Consider the following 27,786-nt stretch of genomic DNA (forward strand, 5'->3'; position numbering starts at 1 on the left):
AAGTTTCCTTTCAAAGAGCAAACACTCAATTGCATTTCATAGAAAAAGTTTTAATAAAATTCCCTCAATTTCCTCTTATCATACAGTATATTGATCATAAATGATTACAGCACAAATGACAGTCACTCTTCAACATTAAAAAGGCACATAAAAGCATCTAGAGAAGATGCAGGCTGCATTTTTCTGGATTTAAGATTTTATAAAACACACTTCCTGATTCTGGTACAGCATGGTTACTCAACTTGCTTTGCCCAGGGGCCACTTTTTCAAGATGACAGGAGGCCAATTAATAAACAAATATTTGAGATCCTGGACCTCTGTGGGGGATACTCCCCTGGCACTTTTTTTTTTTGATAAACAAGCTAAATTCTGATGCTTTTTTTGTTTACACTGACATTATTTACATACAAAAACCAAAGGAAAAATCATATTAATTTATCAATCAATTTTTTGTTGTGAATTAGAACATGGTTGGCAGGCCACACAATACCCAATTGTGGGCTAGATTAAGCCAGAGGGCCACAAGTTGAGTATGACTTTGTTATAGCATGCTCAATATTTCCTCCCAGCTCACTGTTGATGCTCTTTACAAGCTACTGGGCTTTATAATCAAACTAGGAAGGGCATCTTTTAAGTTTTGTGTAATGGGAAAGAGAAGACAGACATTCAGGGCAAGGTCACACGTAGGCAAAACTGACACTGACAAATATTTGCCTCCCATCAACTACCTTTCAATGCCAGCAGAGGGGTGAATAAAACATTTGCTTCTAGTGGCAGATCAAATTCATGTCTTTGTATCACATGGAGTTTAACTTTGACCAACAAAGTCACAGCTTCAACCAATGCAAAGAGATGTGTGGAGGAGACATTGGTAGTTGTCTAATCATCTGATACCGTATAATACTGGCCAGGAAAAACACAAACTGAAGCTGCTTGGTCCGCAGTGAGTCAGGAGACAGACATGGAACATAAGCAAATGTACCAATAACATCATATTGCGTGGTATTTATTAACAAGCTAGCTATCATTGACTAGCAAGCTAGCTTTCCATGTGCGTCACACCCAGCACAGTTAGCACGAATATCTCCTCCGCAGGCAACGGCCACCCACCTGCACCCTCTCATGTACAACCGTACCCTCATTGTGTAACAAACAGAAAAATACCCTCAACCATATTACTAGATTTAGGCACTTGATTATACTATTGCTTAGACGTACTGCATGGACGGTCATTTATTGTTTTTCTTAAAGTGCTTTAAGCTTTTACTTGAGACGATCTGTGATTGCAAAGACAATGTAAAAGGTATTTTGTACAATTTGAACTAAACACACACAAGGTGCAATTCCATATATTCAGTATTTCTGTACATATGTGTGTGTTTTTTGTGAAGGTAGATAGCATGCTGAAGGCCTAATGTCATCAGTCCCTGTCGCTATATGATGGACTAACACATTCAAACAATAAGACAGTCCATGGCTTTGCTCTACATTACATTGGGGTTTTCCCCCTCCATTGAGCCTCTGTACAGCAGTAGATAAAACATTTACTTGGCATTAACACATCACAGTCTTGGCACATAGCCTTGGCACCATATTTCATTTACAAACCAGAAGAGTTCTTGATGGCCTCTACATTCAGCAAAAGTCTGAATTCTCCTCCTGTAAATCTCAGTAAAAATCCAAAATAAGGCACTCAAAGTGGAAAATGGAGCAATCATGGCAAATCGGCAGCGGCAGCTAAGATGGACTTATTCTTGCTGAAAAGCGATGGCACAATGTCTCCTAAAAAGAAAAAGAGGAAGAATAGTTCAGGAAGAGGTTTCCAAATCACAGACTACAGCAGGCATCCACTTTATGTAATATATTTTTATCATTTGTTGGATTTATCTGAAAGTACTCTACACAGCCATGAGTGCAATCATTTGAAGCATGGGTGTCCCAAGTGGCACTCAAATCCATAACCCTGTTATATCGACATGTCATTTTCACTTACTGAATGTAAAGGTAAGAGCAAAACATAGCTGCGACAGCAATTTCACAAAAGGGCACTGAGCAGAGCAAATTACACATTTCAGATACGATGATGATGTCTTTACCCACTGCACAATTTATATCAGTGGTTCCCAACTGGTGGGTGGCAGTCCAAAAGTGGGTCGTGGGTCCATACTCAATGGATTGCAAGTGACTCACAACCAAGTCAAGTTTGTGAAAAGCACACTTTCTTTCGAAGTGCATTGCATTTGCAGCAAAGAGCTTATATTAGAAGAGTTATTTCCTGCAGTCGAGTGAGGACAGTGACTATTTTATTACCCTGCTCTTGGTATTATGTGTACTGTGCCTTTGCACTGGTCTGGAAGCAATATTCAGCACTTGTTTTGGTTGCAGTTTGATTTATTTACAGGGTTTTAGCTCAGTGGCGTCATTCAGTATTCAATATTTTTCTTCGAGTCTCCCTGAGTGAATCAGGGCATGAAGTGCTCTTCGCACATCATTTTAGAGACAACATGTCACTGGCCATTTATTTTCCTACAGAGGTCAGAGTTAAGCCCCCAAAGTCCTCAAATCCTAGAGACACCCATGGTTTCAAAGTAATTGCACTTTATTCTGCAATATGTTTTATTTTGTTGTGGTTTAAGCTGTGTATTTTACATTATGCCAAATGAAATTTAATATGTGGTCATTTTAAAACCTGGACCCAGTGGCCGGACCAGTTGGACACCACTGGTTTAGATCATGATAGCAGAAAGCTTTGCAGAGATACTGTCTGGCTCGTTTTTGCATGAGTGTTCCTGACAGCTTTGCCACAAAGTTCAAAGCTTTCACTTTCTTGGATTGCAAACCTATTCAGCTGTCTTGCATTAAGACTCACAAGCATGTTAGCATGTTCATTTAAATAATGCCTTCACTCCTACAGTAATTCAGGGTATAAGCCTAATGTCAGAAATGTCAAAAAGTTCACACTCAACGCTCCTCAATGGTTGATCCTTGTTAATTCCTACATAATGCTCTACATATCACAAGCAATTGTGTAAAAGCTCTAATGTGCTTTTTACAAATACCAGTATCTGAATGCTCTTGATGAATAGGAAAGACATCCAAAAGATGCATTTTATTCATATTCAGTAACTACTGGATCATCTTTGTATGAGGGGAGGCTAAACGTTGTGCATTTGACAACTAATAATTAAAAAAAAAGAAAGAAAGAAGGAGTATATGTTGATACATGAAAAAAAGGTTTTAGGTGTTAAATAATGCAAAAAATGAGAGTGGAACATCTGACTCATGTTTCCCTGACTTTAGAATTTAAGCCTCGTGGTTGTATGCCTCTGTAAAGCAGTTACAGTTTACAATCACGTCTGCAAAAACATGGAAGCTTCACACACATCTTCCCTGCCGACTGTAGTGTCCTCTTCTCTTTCTAAATTATGATGCTAACTAATGCCCAAAATAGTGTTTTCGCAGAACATTATGATGTCAAAGTGAAGTTGACCTTTGACCTTTTGGCTATATAATGTCATCACTTCATCATTTTATGCTATGAAACCTTTATGTAAAATGTTGTCATAACTCGCAAATAAATTCTTGAGTTATGGCCAGAAACATGACCTTTGACCACCAAATTTAAATCAGTTCATCCTTGAGTCTACTCGAACATTTGTGCCAAATTTGACAAAATTCCTCTAGGGCCTAATTGAGATGTCGTATTCACGAGAATGGGAAGGATGGACGGACAACTCAACATGGACAGACAACCTCCACGGCAAAAGGAGATAAAACCCAAAAGCAATGGGTGCTTTGCCCCCAGGTTTATTTACTAACTCTCCTATATTAATATTTTATTATGTAGTAAAACATCTAGGTCTTTGGTATTTTATTTATCAACGCATCCATATTGCTCACCTGTGTCTGGCTAAGCCTCGCCGTCAAACTGACTCATGCGCTTCTTTGACTTCAGTTCTTTCAGCCAAGCAGGAGAGGAGGCGGCACTGAACGACACACAGAATCACAGGTCAGAGGAGTGTCATGATTAAAACGCACAAAAGTTTTCTCTCCTAATTTCAAAGGTTTTTATTTTTATTTTTTAGTGCTGTCATGTCTTACCCTCCATCTGTGCCGCCTATGGGTGGCAGCACTCGCGCAGCCCCTGCAAGATGAGCGGCGTTGCGAGGAGAGCGGGACAGTTGTGAGGGAGACGGTGCTGCTTCCACATTATGACTTTCCTTCTCCTCTCTTCCCTTGTCTTCTTCTGTTTCCTCTCCACCTCCACCTGTTTTCTTTTTAATCTGAGCCTTGGGGAGAAAGTTATGGACACTATACTGAATCCTGTTATATGTTATAAAAACTGGAAAATGTAGCATATTGAAACTCTGAGAGAACTTACAAGTAAGGCTGCAGGGCTCAACCCAGGGAACATGGGTACTCTCTGAGAGGTGGTAGGAGGAGAACAGACTATCTTTGCTTTAGGCTGCTCATCCTCAGAGTCTGACTCCTTTTCCTTAGAAGATGTCTCTTTTTTATCTGCTAACATATTTATAATGAATCAGTCAGAACAAAAATCAACATTTCCAGACTGCTTTTTGCCTGGACTGGATGTGTTTGATTGAAACACTGCTTGTTTATGTAGAAATAAAAAAAAGAAACAGTGGGTTTCGATTAGACAGATGACAGACTCTGTAAAAACATTATGGTAACCTGTGGAGTCACTAGTCCTCCAGTCTGCGCTGTCCAACGGACTCAAACCTCCAAGGAGTGCCCGTGATGGACGCGATCGACTTCGCCTCCTACCCAGATCCGCCTTCGATCTCTGTGCGCTGGTGTCGAGGAGAGGAGTGGAGCTCTGTGCACAGAAACACACACACACAGAATCTAGCAAGCAATGGACAGCACACACTGCATCGACCGGCGTGCATTAACAACTATCACACTACAGCAGTGCAGGGTGTGTAGTTTTTTCCAGGTAGGTAAACAAAATAACAACTTAACTGTGTGATAATGTTTGTCGCGGATGTACAGACATCCAGACATTCACAAAGGGGGAAGGATTATACTCAGAGAATAACACACCTCAGGGAATGGAGGCAGCTCAGGCTCTTGGTGAGAATCGGTGGTATCGACGTCTACAACGGAGACCTCAGGAACATGGTCATGGTCGAGCTTTGGACTGAAAGAGAGTTATTTAAAATCACATGTAAATGCAGAACTGTTTAGATGCTTTCAGATTCAGGTTCAGGTGTAATTTTAGTCCAAATTCTGATTTTTTTTGTGTTGTGCTCTATCAACCACAAGGGGGCATGGGGAGCTAAATTCTTGTGCAGCTCCACTTGGTTCTGCTGTTATGTTTAATACACAGAAATTTAAAATTGAATGTGTCATTAAACTGAACATTGAAAGTTATTGAAAGTTTTGTCATTGCAAAGTTTAAATCAGACATGTGTTAACCCTTTGAAACCCGGAGCAGCATCACCTTTCTAGAACTGCTTAACAATTTGAAACCTTTGCAAACTGTTGCGATTTCTTCAATAACATGGGGAAAAAGGAAATGGGCAACCTGATAAGACATGTTTCACAAATTGCAAGAAAGTTGTCCATTAAAAAAAATTAAAAAAAATTAAAGCTAGGGGGATGTTTAGGGAAAATAGAAAAAAAATATAAGGAAAAAACTTTATTATGATAAATTTATAATTATCATAATTGCATATATAAAATTATGATAGAGAATTATTATAAGCCTGTAATAGTCTGGCAGCCCTGTGATAGTCTACAGTCACCCAACGACAGCTGGGATAAGCTCCAGGCCCCCTGCTACCCTTAGGAAGCGGTAATGGCCAATGAAGGAAATATTACAAATTTTTAAGCACTTTTTCCATCTCTTGTTTTGCTTGTTTGTTTGTTTTTTCTTTTCTTTCTTTCTTTCTGTCTAATTTTGTTTTTGATTTTTTTTTTTTTTTTATTTTTGTGGGGGAAATTTCTTCTTTCATTGCTTATTGCCTTCTTCCCATGTTTTTGAAAGAAATCAAGGCAATTTTCTCAAGTTTCAAAGGGTCAAAGAGTCAAACACGAAACTGAAAAACCTTGTTTCCAAGTTACATTGGGTAATTGTTGGTTACACTATATGCCACACTGATCATACCAAGAAACCAGAGCTAAACTTGGCCCTCCAAGCTGCACCTTCAGGCTACTTACTTTAAAAAATTCAAAGTTCAATAGCTAAAGGGCTTCTATTTGTAGGTGTGTTCAGTTTTAATCAAATCACATCCATGTGAAGCCACACCTTCAGCACAAGATGCAAGGAATTACACTTAAACCTGTCCAGTCCTGTCTTTCTCCCAACAGGATAGATGGAGGACACGAAGCCACTACAAAACACAGTCTGAAGTACATAGTGTGTGTGTGTGTGTGTGTGTGTGTGTGTGTGAGAGAGAGAGAGAGAGAGGGAGAGGGAGAGACCTCTTTCCTACCTGTCCGTTTCAGATTCACAGGCCTCATTCTGCTGGCCTGGCTCATTGTCTATCAAAGCATCATTGTCTCCAGCATTAGTGCTATAACTGTTGACTGGTGCCTGAGAGACAGAAAGACAGACTTTAGATTAAACTGGAAAATAAGCAATAAATCACATCATACAACAGAATCAGAAGCATTTGACACTGTGTGATATATTTAGCTAAACTCAAATTTCATGTGAAGCATGTGCATATATTTACCTGTACTATTCTACTTATTTCCCAGTTGGATCAACTGCTAAATCACATAAAATCAAACGATGTAAACGTTCTTTTGTTCTGTAAATCTGCATATTCACAGCAACTTCACACCGTGGAGCTGAGGCGGGTCGCAAAATGGACTGCAGAGCCAAGATCACTAACTACAGAGGGAGAGAGGACTAAGGACCAGCCAAGCATGCATCTTTTAATGAGCCGGTCACAGAGGCTAGGCTGTCCTCAATAAACACCATGAGCACTGGCATACACACCTATATGCCTACACACAGACACACCAAACACACTCATGCTGTCACGCCCACATGCCGGAATGCATGGGTGCACACACACACGCACGCGTACACACGTTCCAAACAAGAGAAACTACTGTGCACCTCCTCGCAAACATTCCTTAAAGCTCACTTCACAATTTGTCGAGGGGCACATCCCAGCGTTGTGTTTTCTGATATTGTCACCTGGATACAGAACAACACCCGAGTAAACACCCTCGCCCTGTATGCAATTGCACACACACACACTTCTCTTCTACTTCGTGAGCCCATTTATGACTCAGGACTCACACAGCAGCTTCATTTGCACAATGCCTGTTATCTGGCAACATCACAGTATGAATGAATAGGCTTCTAGTGATTTTCCTATAACCGCAGACAGTGTGCAGGTGCAGAGCAAAACAAAGTCAAAGTCTAAATGGCTAAAATTCCGTCACTGACTCTCTCCCACCTTTATAACAGAAGTGGCCACTGCGGCTCACAAGGTTTTTAATGTTGTTACATAATTTTTTAAGTACATCACATGACTCTAATACTTCCCTTTCATACTGTTCCAAAAAGCATCGTGTGAATTCAAAGAGAAACTTAACTCATTTCCTCCTTGGCATGCAACAATGAGACAATGAGCAAGTGTATCTCAGAAGGATATGTGGATTTGACAGACTTTTCTCAAGTCTATTTTGCAGAAATGCAAAAGATTACTCTGCCACAGAGAAATTGCCAACTTTACTTTAAAGTATTAAATGATGCCTTCAAGAAGAAAAAGAAGACATACTTTATTTATCCTCGAGGGGTTATTCTATTTTTTCACTCTGTTGTCATATACACACAAGCCCAAAATACACACACACGCACAAACAGGACCTACAAATGCATTATAGGTATGACCAGATTTTTGATCACTTGCAGGCAGAAGAAGAAGCTTTAAAGTAAATATTTATGTATTATCACCTATGAAGTTGATATTAGAGGTCGTCTAATTAATGGATTTGGTCGATTTACGTTTTACACGCTTTTGTTTTTGGCTAAACTTGGCTCAGATACTGGTTGATGGCTGCGCAGCCTCCACCTGTCTCAAGGATATACATAACCAACAGGAGCTGAAGAGGGCAGTGTTGCTTTAATCGCGCAAAAAAGAGATTGATCAGTGGGTACACCATTGATTGGCCGAATGCTGGCAGATCCTGTAGCCATTTCAAATTAAAAGCTCTCTAATGTTTCCTACACGGTCCAGCCATATTTTCTATTTTGACTAACAAAGTCTTGCTTATTGTGTTTTAATAACCACTGAGAAAGTATTTTGAAAATACAAAATTATTCCGCTCTAAAATATCTTGTTACAAATTAGATTTGATTTTTTTTTCTGGGTGACATCAGCCAATAAATTGGTTACCTGCTTTTTTCTGCACCTAAATATTGTTATTATTTTGACCTTTACAAATCTATTAATGGTCAGCCTGTTGTTGATATGGTGAACATTTTAGCAAACCTTTGCCTATTTTGCACAAGTAGTTTGAAGTCCATTATCTATTCTTTTTTTTTCTCTCTCTATTTTTAGCCTCCACCAATTCCTGCTGGAATTATCTCTTAGCTGAAAAAGGCTTCATTATGTTCACCAGCTAGTTGCTAACACTGTCTCTTATTTGGTGCTGGGCAATTAGCAGACAGAGGGTTTATTAGAGTTTTTTTGCTTAAACATCTGCATGCTGTGGCTGGATAGGGGTCATGAAAACCAAAACAATGAGTCGAAAGATACAGAAAAGCTCCATAAAACTGAGGGGAATTCAAATATTTCCCTGTGGATTTGACACTGAGTGGCACCCGCACATATGAGCCAGTTCTAATAAAAAAACCCAACACATTCACTTTTAGAGGTACACATTCAAAATGAAAACTCTATTAAGGCATTTTGTTCCTTAATTTGAAAGTATTGTAAAACGAACAACATAACAACAACAACAACCTCTAAGTGCAAACAGAAGAAACAGATGTGTTAAAACCTCACCATTGAAGAACTACAACTCTAAACTGCAATAGGCATGCATATGTGTGAACGTGCTGGTGCAGTATGGTCGGGAGGGCGGAGGATGTGCAAGTCAAGACAGAGTGGGCTTTATTACAGTTTACCTGCAAAACATTTTTGTCATGGTCATGGGAATGTGTAGGAGAGCTTGTTTATGTCGCAGAGGTGAGGAAAACATCTAAAGACGCCACATGCACAACTAACTGAGACTCTGATCCACAATAATAGACTGTCAACAAAACATTGCTTATAATAAAGGAAAGTGATAGATCATCAAATTAAAAGTAGAAACAGCCTGCAGCTTTTTTTCGCCTGTGCATGTACACCCACGTACTTAGACACATACACCCACTCACACTCACATGCAGCCAGGAGCAACTGTAAACACTGCAGAACTACCAGGTTAGATTTCTGTTATCATGCTGATTTGACAGCATATTTACTATAGATCTATTAGATAAAGCGCTACATAAAAAGGCTTTTTTTTATAAGGGTGGTTGGAGAAATCAATTTAGTATCATGATATTATGAGTGGCAATATTGTATTGATACACAGATGAAAATAGATTATTTTTTAATCACAAATTTTTGATATTGCAAGCCTGCTAGAATAATCAAATCAATTGCTTTTTCAGTCCACTTCATGCATTTTGATGCAATAAAAATTGCTGAAGTGAGATGACAGACTATTGTAGATAAATTATAGATAAAAACAGATGACAAAGTTTTCCTCTTAAATTGCAGTTGAGAAAAGTTAATAAATCGCACCATATGTTATACTCAGCATGTCACAAAACCTATAAAATTGCGATAATACTGGATCGTGACTTGAGTATCATGATAATAGCATGTTCGGGGGTCTCTGGTGATTCCTGCCCCTACTATTTCATCATTGAGTCTATTTTAATACTTGCACTCCATATTGACAGTGTTATAGACAACAACAAAACATTATAATATATAGTTGGTGTCGTGTTCACATTTCTAAAAGTTAATGTTGTATTATTTGTAATAAATTAAAGGGGAACTTATAGTCATTTACTTATAACATTCCCTGGTTGCTCTCAGTATCATCTACCACAGCAACCGTTCCAGATGTTATACTTGATCACAAATTTGAGTTTTAGCACTCAAACTTTTAGTTTTTGTTTATTAATATTTCCGACTGCATTAAACCTAAGGAATAACATGAATGAATTTTGAAAATGGGCGAAGTTCCCCTTTAAATGATTATATTACAGTGTAAAAATATAAACATTGTCTTGTGCAAAATTTCAGTGAGATGCAAGTAAACATTATAAGCCAATCTAATAGTTGATCTAATGTAATGAGCGGTAATGCAATAATATATAGAGGGAAAATGCAAATTTCAACTGTGAAAAACAGCCGTGACTGAATGTAAGCTTGAACTAAAGGCTAACACAGATGCAGAGGGCACAGACATAAACAGCTATACTTAGATAAACCTTATTCAACTGTGTGACACTTCGTTATAGTCCCCTGCTTTATCTCTGACACACACCACAGACACAGAGGGAAAGGGCGTGCGTGTACACAGATAAAACACTACATGGGGACAACTTTATCAGATAATCACATCCTTCCTGAAATGCATTGCCACTGCCTTCTGCCCTTCCCTGTTAATTCATTCCCTGTTTTTTTATGTGTGTGTGTGTGTATATATATATATTTGCATGGTTATCTGTTAACAAATGGGTTGGAAAATATTAGACTATGCTTGGATACATGGACCTTTGGTGCAAACTAGAGCAACCACCCCCTTTGGGAAATAATTTGATGAACCCAGAACCCTAAAAGCTGCTATGTTCATCTATCATTGTACCTCATGTCAATTTAAACTTGAGTAAATCAGCTTTTTTTTTTCAAAACATAGGAAGAAGGCCATGAGCAATGAAAAAAAGAAATTACCCCAAAATTAGCAATTAGTGAGTACAAGAAAATTATCTGAAAATTAGTTTAAAAAAAAACAAATAAACAACAAAAAAGAAATGTAAAAATGCAAACAAGACTTGGAAACGCACTTAAAATTGTAATAATTATGTAACATCATTTTAAATACATAATTCTGATCATTAAATATATTTTCCTTCTCAAGCCTTAGACCCTTCCCTAGACATCTTTCCCCTAGCTTTTTAAAATAATTTTCTTCATTAATTCCTTGCCATTCATGGAACATTTCTTACCAAGTTGCTCATTGCTGTATTCCCATGTTTCTGAAAGAAATTAAGCCAATTTGCTCAGAGTTCAAGGTTTAAATAATTGAAAGGCGCCTGAGGGCAGCACTGCACAGTGATGGCGCTCCAGGTTTCAAAGGGTTAAATAAACTAGCAAAAACCTCTGAAGGCTTTTAGTTTCAAATCTGATCGTTATTAACAACTCCACTCATTAGATGTCACCTAGATATGATAAGAACAGAATATTTCAGAGCCTTCATTGTATTCATGTTATTGACTGTTTCAGTACTTTGTCTTGATTTATATTTCCTCTTAATATGTTGCATGTTTACTGTATGCACTAAACAGCTGACTTATTCTGGATTACTACTGTGTATCAGCGCTTACAGAGCAGGTTTCAGGAGCTCTCCTTTCTAGAGTGTGCCGACTTCTGACAGAGAAGCGACGCAGGGATCTCCTGCTGCGGCGGGCGAAGCTACGAAGCGGTGAAATAGCTCTCTGAAACCTTCCTCCTCCATCTCCACCTTCTTCCTCCTCCTCTTCTTTATCCTCCTCTTCCTCCTCCTGCTGCTTCTCATCTGCGGTGCCCCATACCACCTCAAGAGCCCCTTGCAAGGAGCGTCGCACGCTGCCCACCCAACCGGCCACCTGTAGCTGGGCGGCCGACAGCTTCCCTCCAAAGTACTGCATGGTTGAAAAAGCTCACACAGCTGCTTGTCCAGGCGCTAGGGTCACCATGGGAACTGGGTCACCAGAGAAACTGAGGTTTCAGCTGAAGGGATCGCGTGGGTGAGTCAGACAGTTGAGTCTGTGATCTGCCTTTCAGTTGTCATTTCCATCAAGTAGAAGGTAGAGAAATTGTATTTTGTGAAAAAGGTTTCTGACGTCATACAAAACAAGAGACAATCCATCTTTCATTTGAGCAGCATCCATCCTCTCTTTTCATATTTGTATGGTTCAGGTCACATAAACTTCCTGGAACAGTCTATTATTTGCTGTCAGTGAAGTAAATAGTCTGACCAGCCATGTGTTTGCACTGTAACAACACTACTCCACTGCAGGACTCACTATGAGGCATGTATCATCCTAAATGAAGAAAGACTTTTCCCATCATCACATTATGATCCATTTTAAAAAAACAACACACTGACAGAAAAATTCCCCTTTGGAGGTAAAAAAAAAAGAAGCTTTCAGTCCGGCACAAAAACAGTTTTAAAGATTACCTCCTTTCATGTGCACCCTCTTTCTCTCTTTTGCTTCTTCTGTCACAGTCAACCTTGTGTACCGACGTCCCATTTTACATCATAACTCCATTTTCCATTCAGAAAAAAAAGAAGGGAAAAGCAGCGTGGGAATAATCTGCAACTCCGAACATCCAAAGCCAGGTACTGAGAGGCAGATCACCCATTTATCTCCTCCATACCTGAGTGATTCCACAGAAAAACAAAGCAGAGGTCTGTGCTCGGATGTGAAAAATCCCGAGGGAAGGAAGGCGTAGCAGGCAGGGCCAAAGTGCTTTCTGCACCTCCCCTCCACCGCTCTCTCCCCGTAGGTAAATGATGCAGGTAACTGAATGAGCAGGATCTTTGTAAGAGGAGCAGGCAGAGGTAACAGCAGAAAACAGAAAGACTTTTTGGGAGAGTTGAGAGAAAGTTTGAGGGAGCACTAGAATGCACGGTGGACATGTGAACTTTCTCGTCTGCGGTTTAGCCCATCCTCCTTTTGTGTGTGTGTGTGTGTGCCAGAAAGTGTGTGTGTAACGGGGGGATGACGGGATCTCTCAAAACGGGGTGGAGAGATTGAACAGAGAGACAGACACAGAGAAAGACGGGCACCATGTATGGTCATTCTGACACGCTGCCCTGTTGACCAGATCCAAATGAGGGCATGATGACCGCATAGCACCTCGGCTCCTCTCGCTATAAGATCCATCCATCCATCCGTCCATCTGTCTTTTAGTCTGTAGCTTGAATGAGTATTCATGGTTGGCTGCACAGCTTGTGTTTGCCAAGTAAACATGTCCTTCATTCTTTCCTGTCAAAATAAAAGCCTGTCTCTGTCACTCAGAGGTGTCTTTGTTTTCTTTCAGTATAAAATGTTCTTATTTATTTAACTTTACTGATTAGTGTTATGGTGGCCATATTATAACAATGTAAGGTGCTCTAGATAGAACTTTTCTGTTTCCGTGGTGCAGAATAAGGAAGTGCAGTCTTTAAGAGCAGCAGCGCCACTCTGTGGTGAAAACAGGGCTGTCCTCTCACATTCATGACCCACAAATCTTCAATGCCAATAGCCTTACACCAGCTAAAGCCTGCCATACACTACAAGACTCTGCAAAGACTTTGAAAATAGTTTTAAAAGTCAAAAGTCTGACACCTTCTCACATCTAAAAGATAAGGTTTTTTTTGTCACAGATTATTACAGAGACTGGGAATCTTGCAGGGTCACCATGTGCAAGACTACACCTGGATTCCTTTTGACATTATTTCCAATCACCAAACTCCCTTTAAGAAACATGATATATTAACAATTCTTTACGTGTTCGCAAAAACACATAACTCTGGAAACTCAAGATAAAAGGCATCATATGTCGACAGTATTCTTAACAATTCGGCATCAATATAATCCATTGATTAGCTTTATTTCCATACAAATTTACGTTTTGGATTTTGTTGCCTCAACTCGCAAACAGCCTTCGTTAGTTAGCCGCAATATTTTAGTGGGAGAAGACTATGGAAATGAGGTAAACCAGTCCAAAAATCAAGCTTTCTCACTAAAATAGGTGCTGGTTTGTGAGTCAAATCAACAACAAATGAAACACCAATTCTTGTTCACTCCACAAATCTGTCAGTTTCTCCTCCTTTTCTGCAATACAAGAGAACCAAGACTGGTTCACGTTCTTGCACCTCTCCAGAGTCCTCTCCGTGTTCACTATCTACCTTGTTTTCTTGCTTCATGTTTGGTGCTGGACAGAGCACGCCTATTGTTGTTGACAATATTCCCCTCACTGACCTGCAATATTTGCATGGGCAAAGACCAAGAACTTACAAAAACATAAAACAAGTTAGATTTTATCCTGAGGTCAAAACAGACCACACAGATCACAGCAGTGCGCACCAACTGAGGTAAAACTCTGACTACTACAACACTGAAAACTTGTTTATGACGGTAAATTGCTTAAAAAGTTGTTTGGCTGGCGTAAATGACTGTACAATGCCTCCATACAGTTGCTCACTGGTTTTATGGGTTAGTTTGTTAGCTAAGCATACACACAGAAAACAGAAACACAATATCACAAAGACAAACACACATACACACACACACAAACACACCAGGTTTAGGGCTACACAGCTTAGTGTTTTCATTAACTCAAAAATGTTGCATGTTCAAACAGGTGGTGAACTGATCTGTCTTGACTGGCAGGGCCCTGTCAGCTGTTCATTCACTCTGATGAACTGATAGTTTAAGTTAGTTAGATAGTTTAGTTAAAGTTAGATTTTTAATGTTTATTTCTGTTACAAGAAGTATTTTCTCTCAGTTGTAAAATTGCTTTAGATGTGTTGTTAGGCTGTAATCTTCACTTTGGTTTATTACTCTATTACCTTAAAGGTGGCTAAGACTGCTAAGGTGATTAAATTTCCCAGCAACATCAGCTGTGCTTTACACTCCCAACTGATTCAGGACTGCTTCATTCAAGCAGTACAGTGCTGACGTTTATTTGTGGGTCCACCCAGAAGTTTTGTCTGACATGGTTTGTTGACTTCAGCTGTACAACAACTTCACAAGGTCTTTGAATGTGAATCAGCTGAAGCAGGTAATACACTTTGTGATAAAGGCAGCCTTGTAATATCTATGTATCTTATGATAAGGGTAGCAGCATTAATAAAAAGTTAATGTTTGTAAAATGTTTGAGATAAATGTGGTCTCAGTCTTCAGTCCCCCAGTATATGTGGCTTTTTCTTTTTCTTTTCTTTTTTTTAAAATATTGCAATATCATATATTTTTATACAGTATGTGTTTCTGAAAATTAATTGAGATATTTATAACAGGCGAGTTCAACAAACAGGAAGGTCAGTCTTTGGTTAATTCAGCAATTTTAAGGAATAGTTTGACATTTTGGGAAATACGACAATTGTTTATACAATCATGTTTATACATCAAATATAAAGCTACCGCCAGCAAACCAGCAACATTTTTTCAATGAACTACACACATTAAAGCAATAGGCATGACAAAATCTCTGATGGATGAGAAGTCAGTATTATATTGTTGTATGTTGAATTAAGTATTTTACCAAAAACACAAACACTCAACGTATTATTTTAAATAGTTCACTAAATTGTGGTCATAGCAGCTAACTAATTCCTGTTCAAGAGATAAACTATAGTTACGGGAGAGGCTAGTTTACTGCATTACAACGCAAAAAAATAAATCTAAAATATATAGTGCTGGACAATTACCCAAAATTTGGATTCAGTTTCAATTTTGGTTTTCAATAATTATGTTAACAAGAAAAGTGAAATAAAACGATTATTGTGTCGCAATCTGTTACCCAGTGAGGCTCCCGTTGTGTCTTGTGTTCTCAATCCAGCATACACCTTTCCTTTACACTGGTGCACTTACTTTCTAAAAAGCTCACTCTCAGCTGGGCTGTGATATGTTTAGTTCACCTCTAGCCAACATAACAGAAAGAAAACCTTTGGTCACTAAGCATCGTGTTAAAAATTGGTGATATCTATATTATCATGATTCTAATTTTTGCCATAATCAAGAAACACAATAAGGTGGAGGCCTCTCAGAAGAGCAAATCGCTGCGCTGGCGCTAAAATTCCCTCCGAAACCACAAACACTGATTAGGTAACATTTCAATCTGCAAAGACTCACCCATAACTGCTGGAAATAACTCATCCAAGACTCCCATGTGAAATAATCCATCCCTCCTTCATACCAGCATGCACTGTTTTTTCCCTTTTAAAATTTCTTTGTCTTTGAAAATAAATGTTTTCTTTACATAAAAGTAGGAGCAAAACGAAAGCATCAGACAGATGCAGAGGAAGTCAGTAACCTCACTTCCTGTTAGATGTCTTACTGTCGTAAAAACACGTCCACATACAGTATGTGCACCACTTAACACAGAGCTCACACAGTCTGATGTACTTAAACAGTTAACTGAAAGATTTTTTAAAAAATGCACCAAAAATGAACTTTTTCTCACCCCTGACCTATCTTCTTCAGGGGTAGAAATTTGAGAGCGTGATTTGACACATCATTTACAGCTATGTTTTTTATCGTCACACCTTCCAAGTTAACAAATATCTTTCTCCAACACTCCAAGACATAAGCTCTGGCTGTAGGCAAAGACAGATACTACTAGTGACACATTGCACGCAGACGGAGGTTTCAGGCCATGCTTGTTTCATTACTCAATGTCACACACGCACACACACACACACACACACAAAGACACAGACGTGCACTAACCCACGTTCTTAAGCTGTGACTGAATCACGGTGAAGCAAGTATAACGAGATGTTTTTCCTGGTGCTACAGGAATGGCAGTGTGTTGGTGCAGGTAAAGTGTGTGTTGCTGCCAGGCTATTATGATTCAGAGGCGCAATATCCACACTGACATGTGCACTCCTGTCTCTGTGCTTAACCTCGCCCTCTCTGAACAATTTCTCCTTTTATAAAACTATGCTGGTGATCACAACAACTCAATCTATCAAGAGTGGGTACAAATCAAATTGAATGGAAGGAAAAGTGTGTGAGATTTAGGGGGATTTAGCGGCATCTAGCGGCGAGGACTGCAGATTGCAACCAGCACAAACTTCTCCCGTTTCTAATTCATTCAGTGTCCTTTCCTCAGGAGGTTTTAACAGGGAGCCGAATTATCCATAGATGTCTCTTCCTCCCCAAAACAAATGGACCAGGTGATTAAAACTGGTAAACACACTGACTAAAGCAGTTTCACATTACACATTAGTGTTTACTCTATTTGCAAGCCTAGATTCTGTTAAAGCGTGCCATGTTTCTACCAGGAGAGGTCTTTTTGTCTCCAAAACAAACAGAGCTGGACATTTTAACAACTAAAAACACTGAATAAAGCAGTTTTTACAATGCTTTTGTTGCAGATGGGCAGCTACTTACGGTGAATGGCCCTATCTAGAGGCAGTGTTTGATTTGTCTATTATCAGCTATCAGATTTTCAAGTGATACATTTCTGCAACTTTATCCCCCTAAATATTACAAACTAGCCCTTTAACCCATGAAACACCTAGATTGACATTAGTTTTGTTGTGCTCTTTGGTTGCAAGCATTTAAGCCTCTGCAGTCTGAGAAATTTGGTTTGATTCCCTTGAAAAACGCAGGGAAAGAAATAATGAGTAACTTGGCAAGAAATGTCCTGCAAATTGCAAAAACTTAGTAAAATGTGACAGGAAAATGATCTGAAAGTTAGCTGGTGGCGTGGGGGTGGAGGGGGTAGGGTGTGTGTGTGTATGGGGGGGTCTGGTAAAATATAATTGTTTTATGTTTAAAATTTTGCTCCAGACAAAATAAAGTACTTCTTTCCTAAGGCCATGTTTGTCTGTTTGGGTTTTGTTTTGGTTTGTTTTTGCTTATTTTTAGGTAATTTTCCTGTAACTTTTTTACTAATTTCTTACTTTTTTTTGGACCATTTCTTATTAAGTTGCTCATTGCCTTTTTTATCATGTTTTGGAAAGAAATCCACCCAATATGCTCAGGTTTCCAAGGGTTAAATGTGAAATTTGAATTTACCTCCTGCTTGTCTTCTTCTTCCACTTCTTCTCTTGTCTCCTCCTCCTCCACCCTTTCCTTCTCCTGCTCCTGCTCCACCTCCATGGAGATGAACTGCGCCACCTCTGGCCTCTGCTCCTCCTCCTCCTTTACTGGATTCTCTTGTGGTAGTGTCAGCTCTGGGATGTGTGGTTTTTCAACCTTCTCTGGTTCTTTAAATTCCCAAGGTCTGACTTCCAGAGGTGACCAGGCTTCCACTTCTTTTTTGTCAGAGGCAGGTTCCCAACTCTGGATGAGCGGACTAGCTTCTGCTTTAGCTTGCGAACCCCATCTGATCGGTTTGACTGAGAAGTCGTCAAAATCCACCTCCATCACAGACGGTTTGACAGAGAAGTCATCGTAAACAACTTTGATCTGACTCTCTGGGGGCTCACGGGTTTTCACCAAGGAGGGATACGGTGAATCTGACTTCTGAGAAACATCATCGGAGTCAAAGCTGATTAATTTTGGCTCTGCTTCGTCCACCGCGCTCTCTTTCCTTTTTCTCTCTTCCTCCATTTGTAACTTTTCCTCCAGCTCTTGTGCCCGCTTTCTGTCCAACTCCTCTCGCATCTTTCTCTCCAGCTCCTCCACTCTTTCTTTCTCAATCTGCCTCTTCCTCTCCTCCTCCCTTCTCTCCTCCTCGCTCCGTCTCTCCATCTCTATTTGCCTCATCCTCTCCATCTCTTTTTCTCTTTCTTGCAGCTCTTTCAGTCTCCTTTGCCTCTCCCTTTCTCTTTCCATCTCCTCCTCTCTCAATCTTTCCTTCTCCCTCTCCTCCTGTCTGAGTCTCTCTTCCACCTGTCTCGCCCTCTCCCTGTCCTCCTCTGTCTTTCTCTGCCACATCAGCTCTAACTCTTTCTCTCTTTCCTTCTCCTCTTCTCCTCCCAGTGTCTCAGTCTGTTTCATCCACTCTTTTTCCCACTCCTCCTCTCTTTTTTTCGCTCTACTGTATCTCCTCTCTATCGGTTTTCCCTCTGATCTGTGCTCCTCGTGGTCGTGAATCAATCTCTTCTCCTCCTCTCTAAGTCTCTCCTCCTCCTCTCTAAGTCTCTCCTCCTTTTGTTTCGCCCTCTCTCTTTCCTCCTCTCTCTGTCTCTGCAACATCAACTCCAACTGCCTTTCCCTCTCCATCTCTTCTCTCTGCCTTTGTCTTCCTCTTTCCTCTCTCAGTCTCTCCTCCTCCTTCAATCTCTCCTTTTCCCTCTCTTCCTGATCTCGTTTAAGTCTTTCCTCTTTCTGTCTTGCCCTCTCTTGCTCCTCTTCTCTCTGTCTCTGCAACATCAACTCCAACTGTCTTTTCCTCTCCATCTCTTCTCTCTGCCTTTCCCTCGCCTCTTCTAAGCATTCTCTCTCCCATTCCTCCTTCCTCCGTCTCTCCATTTCCTCCGCCTTCAACCTCTCTCTCTCCCTTTCCTCCTCTTCCCTCTGCCTCGCCTTTTCTTTCTCCCTCTCTTCTTCTTCTTTTTGCTTCCGCTCCTCTTCCAACTTTAGTCTTGCCTGTTCATTCTCCTCCGCTCTCCGTCTTTTTTCAAATTCTAAATGTTTCAGTTGTTCTTCTTGCTCTCGTGCCTCATCATCATTCCTCTTCAGAAGACCTGCGACTCCTCTATGAACGGGCACTGAAACGTTGTCCTCCTCAGCTTCATCCCCAGAAGCCTCTTCTTCTTCTTCTTCTTCTTCGCTGGAATCAGACGCTGAGCCGAGGATCAGGGGAGGCCCACCATCATCTCTCACCACGACACCAAAGTGAACAGAGCGGCGTTTGGCGCTGTCCCGCTTTAGAGCACACCGAGCTGAGTCTGCCTCATCAGTGGAAGTGTGGGGCATGGATGAGCTGCGTTTGCGTAGCTGGACATCACCTTCTGTTGACTCGTTTGGCACATGCTTTCCTGATGTCTTGCTTGAACTTTCTGATGATTTAACTTCAATTAAAGTAATTTCAGGTATTTCCATTGGAGTCTCTGTGGGTTGTTCCACAGATGACACCTTTGAAGGAAGATCCACTGCCTGACTGCGCGATGTCAAGGTTGCAGGTGGCTCAACAGGTGGCATTTGGGGTGTTTCCTCTGCTTTTGGAGCAGTTGCTGGCTCAAAGCTGTGGAAGAGATAGCAGTGGCTAAGGGTGAAAGATGATAGTTGAATGAATTGTCCACAGATCAATGGTAGTGCCTATACCACTCATTTCAATACATCCCAGCACATTTTACATAAATACCTCTCTTACGAATATAAGCCAAATAAAAAGCTACAGCCTGTTAGCATAGCATAAAGACTGGAAACTGGGTGAAACAGCAAGCCTGCCTTTAAACAAAGTTTAAGAAATCTTCCTACCAGCACCTCTAAAGCTCAGTTATTAACAATTTACATCTCTGTTATTTGTGTAATCTTTGCAAATAATGCTGTAAAATGTAAAAAGTTGTGGTTTGGAGTTACATGCTGACACAGTGTCTTGGTTTGGCTCCTTGACTTCCTGGAGTCTTGTCACCACAGTGAGGTTGCAAGATGACCAGCAAGCACTCCAGACTCCAATTGGCCAATTTGCAAAGAATGGATTGTGGCCGCTGTTAGCACCATAAATTGGCCAATACCTGCCCTGTCTCAAAGTCTGATTCATAAAAGAGATTGCTCTAATGATATTACAGCGTGAACAGCCCCATAAAGTTTTGGGGTTTAGTGCAATTTGCCCTTTTTTGCATCTGATTGCAGCTATCCATGTGGCAAAGCGTAAATGCTCCCTGCTCCTCACAGTACACAGACCAAAGACAGAGAGAAAAAGAAAAGTGAAATTTCCAGTGCACGGCCGACAAGGTGAAGGGGCATTCCTAAAAACTATGCTAAAATTTTAACTGTTGCTGCATGTGGCTATTAGTGCTGATCTTAGGGAATTTGCAATGAGGCTTATATGCATAGAAGGGGGGCAATTTTGTACCAAACATATGCATATTACCTACTCTAAAAACTTGCAAACAGAATGGGAGCACCAAGATGCTAGTGGTGTTAGTTAGTTAGTAGTGCATTTCATGCTTTGCAGGTGCTTTGAGAGTTTATTTTTGTCTTTTTTGTGCAGGTTTAGCTGCTGCAAAAGCTATGCAATCCTTCATAGATTAATTCTGAGTTTTAGAGACTTTGGACAGAGCCAGGCTAAATGTCTTCCCCTGTCTTAACCTTTACGCTATTGCTAAGCTAAACATATTACCTGCTGTCACATCAGATTTACCATACAGCGAGAGGTATTGATCTTTTCATCTAACTCTTAGCGATAAAGTGAATTAGCATATTAAATCAAACTATTCCTTTACAGGTTTGGTTTGGTTTACCCATATTTATATCTGGTCATTCTGATTGTTTTGTTTTATTTGTCAGGTTTTGAGAATTTCTGCCTTTAATCCATTGAATCCAACACTATTGTGATACAATAGTGTTGGATTCAATTTTTGGTGCTCAGAACACTGAAAGTTTACATTTAAAAAATTCAACTTAAGCAAATTCTCTTTTGAATAACATTGTCTTTGTTACTCTGTATAAATAACAGCACACACCGTTGACAGTTTTCCTAGGAGCTATTTCTTTGGGATAAAGAGTTCTGTTGATAGTGAAATCTCTCTTCAAACCAGTGAGGACTTGTTATTCTCAATGCTGCGGCAACACAAACTAAATTCTTTGCATCTGTTGTTGTTGGAACAGCAGCACACATCTCAAAACCTGGGGCAAAGAAACAAAACTACCTGAGCGGCTAGATGTTGGGGGGTAATTGAGAAAATACTCTGTAAATCTGTGTCCAATTATATTGGACATCTAATCTCAATATTCACACTGTGAGTAGGCCTGGACTCTTATCTGAACTTTGTTATATGAGCACATAAATCTGGCCACAAATCTTGATATTAAATGCTGTGTTATTCATTTACCACACTGTTACTGATGTCCACAGAAAGTACAGCAAGTTAGGAAAGGACAAGGGAAAGGAAGGCTGTGCGGAAGACGTTTAACCCTTCGAAACCTGAGCAATTCAGCTTAATTTCTTTCAAAACACGGGAGGAAAGAAATGAGCAAAGACAGAAGAAATGACCCAAAAATTAAACAAAAAAAAAGTTTAAAAAATCAAGAAAATTACCTGAAAAATAAAGTAAAAAAACGACAACAACAACTCGGAGATGACCTGGAAATTTTTAAATATAGAATTATGATAATTCTAAATACAGTTATTGTCTAGATTTTTTTCTTTTTTTCCTGGACATTTTTCCCCAGCTTTTAAAAAATAATGTTCGAAATCTACTAATTTCTTGAAATTTGTGAAACACTTATTACCAAGTTGCTCATCGCCTTTTCCCATGGTTTTGAAAGAAATCATCTGAAAGCGGCTCAAGAAAACTGATGTCACTCCAGGTTTCAAAGGGGTTAACACCAAACAGTTCCAGACTTGCATGTCTTCATTACTGTGGACAGAAACTGGGAGACAATACGGAAGAGACTGGAGATTCCTCCCTCTCTCTGAAGAAACTGAACAAAAAACTATCTGCTCAGCAGTGTAAATGTGATATGCACCATTTAGGCATCAATTTCCCCTGAGGAATACTTATCATATTGAGCAGAGAGATAAAAAACAAGTTTCCATTAAAAGTCTTAAGAGTGGACATGAAAAGACTTTGAAACTGCTACATGCATATGATCACACAAGATAAATCTGAAAAGAAAAGAATAGCCCTGGTCAATAATCAACAACTATAATTGTACAATTAACCTAAAAACAAACTTCATGCTTGATTGCACTTGCAAGGGAATGTTCTTTTCCTTTGACTCATGTCTAAACACGTCATCAAACACAAACAGCACAGATGAAAAGAGGCTCGCTCACCTCTTAGAGCAGGGTCGGGGTGCAACCTGAGGCCTCCTCTCAGTCTTGGTATCCTCGGGGGTCGTTTCTGTAACCCAGTTTTTAATTCTCTCCTTCACACCCTTTACACCCTCCGTGCCGTTTATAATCTCTGGCTCCTCTCTCTTTGTCATGGCCTCTGGCCTCGAAGATGAGTCAAACAGTAGACTGATTCTGCGTTTTATACTGCTTCCTCCGGTGTAATCCTCCTTCACTGTACCTTCGTCGGTCTCTCTGTCTGGAGGCTCTGCTGCTGTCTGGCTCGGCTCCGGATCTGAAGGCCTTGGTTTGTTTGCATCATTTTTGGTGGTGGTTGTGGAGGTGTTTACAGTTGGCTGGGAGGGCAGAGAAAGGCCAGCTGACTCAAACTTAGAGGTGAGCTCCATGGACAGACGTTTCCTGCTGCCGCCCCATCGAGACTCTTGACCGTGGGTAGAGGAAACGTCACTTCTGGGTTCTTCAACATTTTGGATGACAGGAGTATGATTTTCATCATTCTTTTTTTCCCCTTTGTCTTGTGGTTTAGTTACAATATCTGTGGATGCTCTATGGTTTGCTTGGATGACATCGTCTTTCTGGACTGGCTTGGACTTGGGTGTCTCTTTGGGTGGAGTGGTTTGTGAGGCTGGATCTGATTTTCCTACACTAGAATCAAGGGTATCTTCTCCACGTGGACTTGTTTTGCTTTCTTTGGTTGTGTTTGGTTGAGCTTTGGTGAGCACACTGACAGGGCTGGGTTTGGATTCAGAGGAGGTGGTTTGTTGAGGGAGTTTCTTAGCAGGGGTGGTCACAGTCGGTTTGGGGAGTCCTGTGGCTTCAGATTTTCCAGTCTGCTGCTTTGTTGTTTGCGAGCTTGGGACGACCGGCTTTGGGGCATGGATGGAGCGGATGGCGGTGTTCTTCTGCAGAGAAAACGGCTTGGGAGCGAGCCGAGGTTTGGGGGCTAAACTTGGCTTGGGGTTTGAGGTGCCACCAGTCTTGGAAACCTCAATGGAGCTCTCCATTACTGAGCTGTTGAAAGTGGAAAGGAAAGGAGGTATTTACATATAGGAAAAAAATACATATTTACATTGAATAAACATTATCTCTCCCAACTGAAACACAACCAGTTGGTTATGACTTCAATTCATCCAGATAACTGGATGAATCTGGTCTGTCTAGATTTTTGAAAGCACATTACCTCTGCAGGGGCAAAGAAAACTCATCAGTTCCACTGAACAAACACCAGAAACTGAGAAATCTTTCCGCTGTGATTATTTTTGTTTAGTTTTCTTCCCAAATTCACTTTAGATTTTTAAATAATAACCTGTTTACAATTAATAGACTCTTCTCTTCAAAATCAAACCATTTAAATGGCCCTCATAGTCCTGTTCTTACCTGTCAGTCACTGTCACTTCTTAAGCCTGGGGGATAACTGTTATATTGCAAGTGACCTCTGAGTGCTCATCTTAACTGAAGATGTCAAAACCTTGACTTTAGGTCAATGTTAATGGACTAAAAGAAGTCCTTCCCAGGTAACTAAAATGTATTTATACACCTAATGTTCCTAAATATGGAATGATAAATAATTTCTTTCTGCAGGAGCAGTATAGACTAAATTCTATCATTTAAAAATATATCAGTGTTTGAACCTTTCCAAAATGCCATATCTAGCTAATTACAAGTTATTGATCTTCTGTTGTGGATCTTTAATAAGGTCATCATCACTTCAAAGTGCACCAAGCAATCAAACAGCTGTTGTCATCTGATCAGGTGACACTACTCAAATCTCTTCAACATGAGTTGATAGTGTATCGTATGTTAAAACTGTCCCACTTGAAAGTCTAGTATAGGATTTAGGGATGCACGTCATCTGTATCTGCAGACATTTCCTTTAAAATGAAATACATGATATATCGATTTCTATCTATATCACAAACCGATAATTTTTTTGTACTGACAAAGTGAAAACCTAATCAACCCTACATTTAAGTATTTTTCACAAATACACACATTGAATGCATATTACATACATCAAAAAGCACTGTATTTTATGTCTCTATCTGCTGGTGGGCCATCACAATAAGAGTATGCATAATGTGATGTTAACTCCACTACATAAGAGACTTGATCACTAAAATTAGGAGGGGAAAAAAAGTGGATAGATCAATACTGGCATTGGTTATCAGTCAAATGAGTTTTATATATCTGCAAATCAGTTATCAGCAAAACATCCAATATCCTGTATCACTGCTTTAAATGTATTGGTACTGGTATGGTAATTTTTCAAACGATACCCCGCCCTGGCTAGCACTCGTTGCTTTAGTTGGCTGGGTTTGTTATGATTAAGAATGTGTAAGCAGGTCATGCCTTCACTATCCTAGAAAACTCAAATTCGCACCCGCTCTGTATGTATACATAAACAGCTTATTCCAAGGTAACATAAACCCTTCTTTGTTTCAGATGATGACAAAGATGTTGTAAATATTGTAGTCAATTTCTGCCAATATGTCCCCCTAAAGCCTAGAAAGCAAATGTATAGGCAGAAAAATTGTTAAATGATAACATTTACAGACATGAAGTGTGATATTACATTGGAAAAACACTGTGTGCAATTTTGACATTGGAAATAGTGAGCTACCATACAGTTTTGTCATTTTTAAACCACACTTAATAAAATAAATCTACTAAAATCAGAATCAAAACAGGCAGGTGGAAGCATGTTGTCAGAGACTGAAGGAGGACTGATGAGTCATCACACACATAAACAGTGAGGTCTGCAGAAATTACACAATCACACCAGATCTCCAAGTGAACTGAAACCAATGACATATAATCAAATTTCAATCTATGCACGGTCACATGAGCAAGAGAAAGGCCAAACTTACACACTGTGTGAAAATGACAACAGTAATGTTTCCAATTTTGCTACACTAAATACCACAGCCATTGTATGTCATCTGGTTTAACCTGTAATGCTTTTGCACAAACCAGTAAATCCACACCGCACAGTTTGTCACTGTGCAACTCAACTCAAATTGATCATTGTGTCACTCTCACATGATCAATCAGCAGCTGGTATTGATCCCAGACAACAGGCATCATGTGCACTGAGGTATTTCTGCATGTGATGTTTTGTAATAAATTTTTTGCAGCATTACTCAAACACACAGCACCTCTGGGCTTGCATGATATTGTGCAATGGGTGTAATGGGATCAGAATGGACTCTTAAAGCTGTGTCCTGTTTGTTTCTGCTTGCCTTCATTTTTTAACAGTTGGATTCCTAAGAAACAAACACTGTCTGGCAGATGAAGCTGCAGCTGATGGATGCTTTCTGTTGCTTATTCAGGCCCCATTCATGGACTTAGTGAAAATCATTCTGCAGCTGCACTTGAGTCATTTCAGAATTGGAGGACAATGTAAGCATCAAGACATGTGAAACATTTTCCCTCTGTTTTAGACAAAATGGGAAATAAACCAACAGAACATTTGTTTCATCCAGTTCAGCCATCAATGGTGGACTTTTCATAAGATGTTTTAATCTGTTATCAATACTCAGGAACCTGGAAAAGTGCATTACATAACTGTTTTAAATTAACCCTTTAACAATGACAAAAAAAGTCACATTCATGTTTCATCAACACCATTTATAGTTCAATAGCTTAAATCTGCAGGGGTTAGGGTTAGGAAATCGATTTAATTATTGTTTTTTTCTTTCATAAAAAGGATATGGTAGCAGGGTTGAAATTAGAGTAACATGGTTACACACTGACAGAGTTGAATGGATACATTACTTTTGATAGCAGATCATGACATAAATGTAACAAAACTCTTAATGAATGCTGTTGAAATTTGTCTCTCTTTTGGCAAAAGCTAACATTAGCATTGGTTTGCAACACTGTTACTTGCAGTTCAGCTTGTGGGATTTGTGTGTCTTTATCTTTGTTTGCCTTTAGTGCCTGTTACCCTGCCAAGGCTAACGTATCACTCGGTCCCTTTCGTTTTGATGTCCGCCGTATTATTTACTCCCCCGGGTGATGCTGTGGGAAGCTAACCGTGTAGTTTGGGATATGTCTGGTGCTCAGAAAAGCACAACAATGCGACGTAATGACTTTTAGCCAATATTCAGCGGTGAAATAAACCGTTACACCAGTGCATATGTTACATTACGGGTAGTTAATAAGTTACTAATAAACGCGTCAACAATGAACTCCCAGTCGTTGAACCAGCAGTGTGCCCTCTGAAACTGAACAAAGGAAAGTAAGATAGATGAAAGTTGCTAACTTTAATTTAAGCTAGGCTGTCAGTGTTGTTAGCGGATATTTAAAGAGGATAACGTTACTCACCGTCGGGACAGGCCTACACGTTAGCGTTACCCCGAATATTTACGTTACAGCTAAGAAAAGATACTCTTAACCATTGTGCACCTGCTCTTAACAGCAACTTTATGAACTTTTCTACCAGTTGAGATGTTTATTGTTGTTGGGTTGTTGTTGTTTTTTTACCTTTCGTCTTCACGCAGTCATACAGGTGGAGGGAGGAAGGAAGCGGGAAGAAGTTACAAAAGAAAAATGTTCCTCGGTTTTCCGCGATGGTGTCGCCTGCTGAGCTGTTGTCAGAGTGTTTTTTTTCAAGTCATTCACACTAACAAGACGTCAGCCTGCTCCTACACCCAGCAGACACTCCCTCTACCCGCCTCAAGAGCCACGCTGCTCCGGGAGTCAAGAGACACACCGAGAGACACCACCACACGGGAAGTGGCCTGTCTTTACTTCAAAATAAAACGCATAGGCTAATTAAACAACAACAACAAAAACAGCTGATGCTGTCTCCAGTGTGTGACAGAGAGGGATCCCAAAGTGTCTGTCCAATCTGCAAATGCCTACCTGTTCACACAATACTAGAGATATCAGGGAAGCTGTTGAACAG

At 40.0% G+C, this 27,786-nt stretch overlaps 1 protein-coding gene across 2 annotated transcripts; it reads right to left on the reverse strand.

The window, feature by feature from the left end:
* Positions 1 to 29: 29 nt before the first annotated feature.
* On the reverse strand, positions 30 to 27,546 carry tnks1bp1 (tankyrase 1 binding protein 1). 2 transcript variants are annotated; one of them, XM_042501722.1, is made up of 10 exons: positions 27,363 to 27,546; positions 22,860 to 23,888; positions 17,984 to 20,099; positions 6,459 to 6,559; positions 5,065 to 5,161; positions 4,693 to 4,837; positions 4,382 to 4,518; positions 4,102 to 4,289; positions 3,901 to 3,986; positions 30 to 1,782 (listed from the first exon to the last, which is right to left on the reverse strand). In XM_042501722.1, exons 2-9 carry the CDS (start codon positions 23,879 to 23,881, stop codon positions 3,911 to 3,913), a joined length of 3,882 nt encoding a protein of 1,293 aa, XP_042357656.1. In that variant the 5' UTR covers positions 23,882 to 23,888; positions 27,363 to 27,546; the 3' UTR covers positions 30 to 1,782; positions 3,901 to 3,910. The 2 variants fall into 2 exon arrangements, with proteins under 2 accessions (XP_042357656.1, XP_042357647.1); XM_042501713.1 differs by having other exon boundaries at positions 4,382 to 4,521.
* Between the last annotated feature and the right edge of the window lie 240 nt (positions 27,547 to 27,786).

Source organism: Plectropomus leopardus, chromosome 2, assembly GCF_008729295.1.
Source record: "Plectropomus leopardus isolate mb chromosome 2, YSFRI_Pleo_2.0, whole genome shotgun sequence".
In the NCBI taxonomy this organism is placed as follows: Eukaryota; Metazoa; Chordata; class Actinopteri; order Perciformes; family Serranidae; genus Plectropomus; species Plectropomus leopardus.